Source organism: Prosopis cineraria, unplaced genomic scaffold (assembly GCF_029017545.1).
Source record: "Prosopis cineraria cultivar Desert tree isolate PC_DT_omini unplaced genomic scaffold, ASM2901754v1 PC7, whole genome shotgun sequence".
Taxonomy (NCBI): Eukaryota; Viridiplantae; Streptophyta; class Magnoliopsida; order Fabales; family Fabaceae; genus Prosopis; species Prosopis cineraria.
In genome coordinates, this window is record NW_026555338.1 from 27,258,843 (window position 1) to 27,266,902 (window position 8,060).

The window sequence follows — 8,060 nt, forward strand, 5'->3', positions numbered from 1 at the left end:
GTTACCAAACTTCAAGAAATAACTTCAATTCTTATAATTTTTTTTTTGAAAATATAAGGATTAATATTTTAAATAATTAGAAATATAGGAATTGAATTACATTGAATGAAAGGTCAAAGAATGGGTTTCAACCAAAACTATAAGTAATGAGTTACATTAAGTCAAAATTTAGTAATTGTGCTTTGACTTTTAAATGATTCAAAATTATAGAAACGATTTGTTAATTTTCTCAATTAAACAAGAGTCCGCCCATTTTACCCAACCAAGAAGAAAGTAAGAAAGAAAGAGCTTGCCCCATTGAAATGGTCTAATTGATAAGGATAGAATTCACTCACGTTTGCAAATTTATGGAACTGAATCTCACTAATGATTCAATTTCAAGGGTAAGTTTTGTTGCTAGAAAATATAATGGAAATGTAATGGATTAAAGAATCAATACAAATGAAAAAAATTACCCCCCTCATAATATATAAGCATAATAAAATTTAATACTATATATTATAAATGTAAAAATTATTATATTCTTCGGATACTTTATGAATTATGACTGTCAGCGTTATAAATTAAATTGTCATTCCCTCTCATAACATATGATTGAGCTATTTGTTCTTCATATTTTGATCATTTATTTATTTTTTAAATTCATTCCATTTTCATTGGTAGCAATTAAAGGAGCCTTTGTCTTACTAAGGTGCCACTAGTTTATATATATATATATATATATTTGGTGACAAAGTCACACTTCCCCTAAGAATGATCTGATTAGATTTTATATTATATATTATGAAATTGATATAGCCACTGCTATATTGAAGATGACCAGCTTCATCTATTTATTCTGTGACACACTCTCTCACTTTCATAGTCACCCATCTCTGCATATAAATACCCTCCAAACGCACTCCGTCCCTCCAACCCAACGCTTACTCCTTCGCTTCTCAACACCTCTCTCTCTCTCTCTCTAATTCCTTCACCGTCTTCCATGGCCGAAAACCGCCACGGCAACCCCTTCTTATTCAACCAACCTTCCTCCCACAAGGGTGGCTGGCACGCCGCCATCTTCATCATCTGTACGTCTTTCAGTTCCATCCAACTCACATATACACATATTATTATATATATATATATATCTCGAAGAAGACGATTAGATTTAGAATAGATTCGATAACCTGGTGATGGGTTTGATAATATTCTCTTGACAGGTGTGGAGTTTGCAGAGAGATTCGCATACTATGGATTGTCGGGGAACCTGATAACGTACCTCACGAATGCTCTTCACGAGCCTATTACGACGGCGGCCAAAAACGTCAACACTTGGGTCGGCGTTTCGTCTTTGTTTCCTCTGATCGGTGGGTTCGTCGCCGACTCGTATCTCGGTCGTTTCAACACCATAGTCGTCTCGTCTCTCATCTATCTTTTGGTCTGTAACTTTTTCTCCTGCTATCATCTGCATTCTTCTTGTTGTTGATAGATTTCGCCTTCGAATCCAATCTTGCGATCGATGCCTGCGTTGTGGTCAACAGTTTGTTTTGCATTTTAGTGGCGGCATATTTTGGGTCCCACAACTTTGAACACAAGAAAAATCTATGGAACTATTTTTGTTTGAAGGTGTGTTTATTTTTAAAATTTTTTAAACAACAAAAAAAAATCAACGGCGGATCCCATTTTAGACGTGGGGCCTACCACCATGTATTTATAATTTTATCATTTTTTCCAAAAAAGGAGGGAGATATAAGGTTTTTCCTCTCTTATATTATAGCTTTGTTTCATGTACTTGATAAGTTGATTAATCAATTAATTAATTTGTAACTCTTTGTCAGATGAGTTCGAAATAGACCCAGCAGTGAGTCCCACTGAACATAAGGGACCCCACACTACTGTGTCTACTATTTTTCACTTTAAGAGAACCTTGTACGAACATTTCGTGACGTCCAGTGCCACATTTTCTACAGAAACATCCACAGTATAACACACTCTTGCTATGGAAAGTTGAGTCAAGTTGAACCAATAAATTAATAAATTAATATTTTATTCAATTTAATAAAATATTTTATTTATAATTGATTTGATCACAATTTAATATTAATTTTAATTATTAGCTTTTGAATTAATGTCTTGATTGATACAATATCTATCAGGTTAGTTTTCAATACCTTGATCACACCTACCTCATAATTTTTTTTTTAATGCTTTTCAACCCTAAACTCTAAACTGAATTTTGTATACCATGTATGATGGGAAAAAATTTTCACGTTGCAAAAAAAATGTAGGGCATGATACTTTTGACACTCTCAGTCTCAGGACTGAAGAATACCACCTTATTCTTCGTCTCCCTTTATATACTGTCCATCGGCGACGGTGGTCACAAGCCGTGTGTCCAGACTTTCGCGGCGGATCAGTTCGATGACGACTCGCCGGAGGAAAAGAATGCCAAGAGCTCATTCTTCAACTGGTGGTACTTGGGGATAGTGGCTGGTTCAACTATAGCCACTTTCCTAGTAATATACCTTCAGGTAATCAATTAATTGAGTTCATATTTTTTTTAAATTTTTTTTTCCCAACTTATGGGGAGACATAGTATAATATGATCCATGTAATAATTATTATGTGCTAAAAATATAGGATAATATTGGATGGGCCACGGGCCTGGGAGTACTAGTTGCTGTGTTGGCATTAGCATTAGCATTGTTCTTGTTGGGTATAAAAAGGTACAGGAAGGAAGGCCCATTGGGTAGCCCATTTACGAGGATGGCCCAAGTCTTCGTGGCTTCAGTTCGGAAATGGCGTGTGGCGAACACGCGTGATCCTCGCACATATTGGTATGGCGAGGAAGAGGATCATATATCCCATCTCCAAATTCAACCCAAGTCTCATTCTTTGGCCCACACCAATCAACTCAGGTGCTTCTCATTTCTTACAAAAGCTTCATTTCCATCATATAAAAGTAAAAAGGAGTTTATTATTATGTTCATTTGTGTTGGTTGTCATGTATACTTTTTATTTTATCAATTGTCTAACCAAATTTTCTACCATCATAAAATAACATAACTATTATAAAAAAATGAATAAATGATAGTTAGAGCTCAAAATATTGAATTAATGATAGTTAAATTTTAATAAAAAAATTTTAAAAATAAATTATAAATATCAATTCAAACAGTTAAATTTTTTTTTTACAATATAAGAATTATATTTGATACTTAAATACTTATTTATAATTAAAACTCTTGAATTTCCAATTATTTGAATTGATATTTTAAACTTATTTTAAAAAAAATCTTATTAGGAATCTAATTGTTATTAATTTAATATTATGAGACTCTACTGTCATTTTTCCATCTATTAGTCATTTAGTTTCTATAATTTAGATTTGATTACAATTTAATTTCTAAAGTTTAAGTTATTGTAGTCTCAATTTTTTTAAATTTTAGTTATTTAATTTGTTGGTAGTCTCTACATTTTCTTATTTGATTAAAGCTCAATTTATGAGAGATCAAATGATTTTTCGAAAGTATTGGGTGGTTGAAACTTGAGGGATTGTATTGGATAATGAGTGAAATTTTAAAAACTTAGTTATTTATAATTTAGTTAAAATTATAATAAATAAATAAATAATTTTTTAGAAATAAATATAGAAGCTACATTTTGATTACCATGATAGAGACAATGGCATGAGTTGTATCAATGTTCAAATGCCAATACTGTCACAGCAACTAGAAGGTGCTTTTTGAGAAAGAGAGAGAAAAAATAAAGTGGTGACCATAGTCATACACTTAATTATGAGTTGTGGCCTGTGGGCCTCTTATATAACTATATTATTGAAAAAATTAATTATTCAATTTTTAAATATTGAATTAAACTTTAAGAAGATTTTGAATTGATTTAAAATTTCAATTCATTTAAAATTATAAGAATTAAATTATATCAAGTTAAAATTTAGATGTAAAGTTATAATTGAATCAAAATTATAAAATAAATAATTAAGGACATGTTTGATTTCTGTTTTTAAATATTATTTTTTAATTTTAAAAATAAAAATAAAAATATTTTGGATAAGTATTTTTTATTTAAATGTTTTTAAAATTGTTTTCATCTTTTATTTTTTTATAAAATAAAAACATCTTAGGGCTATTTTTATTTTTTTCTTTTTTAATTTTTAAAACATACTACATACCACTATTGTCAAACATTAATTCAACTATAATCAATCACTGTGATAAATCATCACCATTAACCATGAACGACGACCACTATCAATATTTTTTAACTCATTTTTTTCCGAAATTAACATGATCAAACAACTTTTTATTTTATTTTATTTTAAAAAATAATTTTTAAAAATTAGTTTACAAAATAATTTTTAAAAACAAAAAAAATGAAAATGAAACCGAGCCAGCAAAATGCCCTCTTCATGCTGATGGGTTTTGTAAATGGAGAGATCCAATTAGTTACCAATCGCCATGGTATAAAGCAAGTAAACTATGTATTGTTGCAGATTTCTAGACAAGGCAATGATCATCGACGATTTGGATGCTTCAAGCAAAACCAAAAACCCATGGAGACTAAGTTCAGTAACACAAGTCGAAGAAGTCAAGCTAGTTCTTCGTCTCATCCCTATCTGGCTAACTTTCTTAATGTTCTTCGTCGTCCAAGCTCAGCTCCACACATTCCTCATCAAGCAAAGCAGCACTATGGCTCGTTCAATCGGACCACACTTCCAAATCCCTCCTGCATCACTTCAGGGCCTCGTCGGGCTCATCATCCTCATCGTCGTCCCGATCTACGACCGCCTTTTTGTCCCCTTCGCGAGAAAACTCACCGGCCACCCATCTGGTATCACGGTGTTGCAGAGAATCGGAACAGGCCTGTTCTTATCTGTCCTCAACATGATCGTAGCAGCTTTAATAGAAACCAAAAGGATTAGTGTTGCTACGGAGAATCATCTTCTGGACAATCCCAAAGCTGTATTACCGATGAGCATATGGTGGATGCTTCCTCAGTATATCATCTATGGTTTTTCTGATGCACTGGCTGTTGTAGGGTTTCAAGAACTGTTCTACGATCAAGTGCCGGAGACGATGAGAAGTCTCGGAGCTGCGGCGTATATAAGCTTGATAGGGATTGGAAGCTTTGCGAGTAACGTTGTTATAAGTGTTGTGGAAGAGATTAGTTCAAGAACTGGTGAGAAATGGTTAGGGAACAATCTGAATAGGGCACATTGGATTATTTCTATTGGGTTTTGGCAGGTTTAGGTGTTGTGAGTTTTTGTATTTATATTTGGTTGGCTACGAGGTTCGTGTACAAAAAAATTGATGTAACTGATGATACTAGAAACCAGAAAGTTTAAGATCTAGCTAGGAGGTGGTGCTTGATATATGTGTGTGTGTGGGTGTGTCTGAGGATGGAGATTTTTGAAAGACCATGCATGTAGCATCCTACATAATATATATGAAAGATGTGTTACTACTACGCTTTTGATGAAAAAACTTATAATAAACACCTGAGGGTTGTATTTAACTATTTTGTCTTTATAAATAAAATTTGTATATGTGAGGTTGACTATATCTTGGAGCTTTGTTTCAATTTTTTTTTCTTTTGATATATCAACATATTTTTAAAAATTACATTTGGGTTATGACTAATTTGAATTGATCTGGCTGCAGATCCATAAATATATAGATTATAGACATAAAATTCTTCCAACAATAAGTTTTTTAACTTACAAATTAAAACACAAAATTGAGCTAGACTTCATTCAAATGAACATGTGTGTCAAGCCGCCTGACTAATTTTTCATTTGGAATGCGAAACATGCACGCGTATTTTTGTAACCACATAGCGTGGCAGATGTAACTATGCCAATAGGATTTAAATTCAATAGCTGTACTTAATACAAGCATTAATGCATGAAGTATCAAAAATATTGAAATTCAAATCAACGATTCTGAATTTATACCCCACTTAAAATTAATAAATAAGTAACTTTACAGAACAATTGATTTGAATTTTAACTATTAAGATACTACAGACACTCAGTACCTGTATTAAATATAGTCGCCAAATTTAAATCCATGCTAGTACGGTTTCAACTAACTACCCATAATTAAATCATTGATATTGTCTAAAAAGAGAATTTCTTAATTTATCTAGCTCTTTATTAAATACATCATCTTTAAAATTGTTCTCATGCGTAACCGCTTACCCTACTTATAGAAAATTGTAAAAATGATAAAATTGAAATAAAGTAATTAATGATCCATCTTTTATACATGCAAAATGACTTATAAAAAGAATCATCATTTTTTTAAAAAAATATGACTTGTATTTAAAACCCAAATGAGTAGTTTGAGAGAAAAATTATGTGTAAAGTAACTTATAAAAAGAATCATCATTTTTACATATAAATTTCAAGGCACTTCTAATTACTTCACCAAAGTTAAGTAGCCATTGTTAAGTTAATAGTTTTGTCTTAAAATAGAATAAACTTTCAATTCTACTCCTAATTTAATAAAAAAGTGTTAAATTTGCATTACATTAATCACTCTTAGTTAATGAGTTTATATGTGAGTAATATTGAAAAAAATATAATCCAGTATTTTATATTAATAAGAATCAAAGAATCTTCCTAGAAGATTCTGTATAATAAAAACTGGAGGGAGAGTATATCCCTTAATTGAATTATATAAATCAAAACTGTTTTTGGGTGACATTTTCCATCAATGTAATTTTTAATTTGAAAATTTTCATAAACTAAAAGCAATGCATTCTTAAATGCACACAACCTTTTTTCAGTGTTATTGTCAGCTTCTCAATACTTCAATTTCCGATATTTCTGTTCAAAAAACTATGGTCTCAGCAAATAATAAATTTCTGTTCCTTTGTTTCTCTTTGCTGCTATCAATTAATATTCTTCTCTATTTTCCTCAATCGGAGTTCTATATATACACTCCCTCCGATCTCAATTTGTTTCATGACTTAATAATTATAATTTGTTTAAAATCACAGTAAGAATTCAAGTATCTCACGAAGAGATTCATATAAATCATGATTAAGTTAATTATGCATTTTAGCTTTTGTTTGTGAAATTAAATGATGAAGTTTAGGAGTGTATTAATCGAAGTTTAAAATTAAAACAATATTTATGACAAAAATTGTCGTGCATGAAGATGTAAATAAATCCTTTGTTAAACTGTTCAAACAGTTAATGTATACACACATATAATCACTATATAAAAGATAACTTTTGAGAATAATAATAATAAAAATGGCCTCCAAAAATTCACTTTAAGCAGCAACTTTAAATGTTGCCATCACAAGTGGATTTTTTAGAGGCAACATTTAAAAATTATTGTCAAAAGTGAAATCTATTTAAACATTTTTTAAAATAATTTGTATAGAAAATTCATCAATTTATTTTTTGTTAAATTTTTTGAGAAAAACTGGAAACTTTCTACACCAATTATTTAAATAGTTAGTGTAAAAAGTCAATTTTTTTAATTTTTTTCTAAAAACAGAAAACTTTCCACATTGGGTAGACTTTCACATTGTGTGGAAAATGATTTTTTTAAAAAAAATTATTTAAAATACTTTTTACATTGGGTAAGTCACTACCCAGTGTAGAAACTGTTTTAAAAAAAAATGTTCAAAACCTTTATACTACTTTCACTTGGTGTAAAAAATAATTTTTTTAAAAAAATATATTAAGACACTTTCTACAATGATGTAGGAAATATTTTTTATTATATTTTTAAAAATTAATAACTTACCTACGCCGGGTAGAAAACCAATTGGTGTAGAAACATTTTTGTTTTTCTTATAATTTTTTTTTAAAAAAAGAATCACTTTCTACATGGGTTATGATGTTACTTGGTGTAGAAACACTTTTACTTTTTTTATATATTTTTTTATAAAATTTTAAACTTTCTACACCAATCAACCGGTGTAAAAAAGAACTTTTTGATACATAAAGTGTTATATTAAATCTATTTATTTATGAAAATACCATGGCCTTCATTTTACACTGATGTAAAAAATATCTTTTTTTTTTTTCCGTGGTAGTG

General features: G+C 30.2%; 1 protein-coding gene across 1 annotated transcript; it reads left to right on the plus strand.

Annotated features, from left to right (window-relative positions):
- Positions 1-889: 889 nt before the first annotated feature.
- Positions 890-5,517, plus strand: LOC129314852 (protein NRT1/ PTR FAMILY 5.4-like). Its single transcript, XM_054958294.1, is given in 6 exon segments — positions 890-1,070; positions 1,203-1,420; positions 2,271-2,513; positions 2,623-2,900; positions 4,496-5,217; positions 5,220-5,517. Coding segments are annotated over 6 exon segments (1,677 nt in total). The 5' UTR covers positions 890-982; the 3' UTR covers positions 5,348-5,517.
- Positions 5,518-8,060: the final 2,543 nt, after the last annotated feature.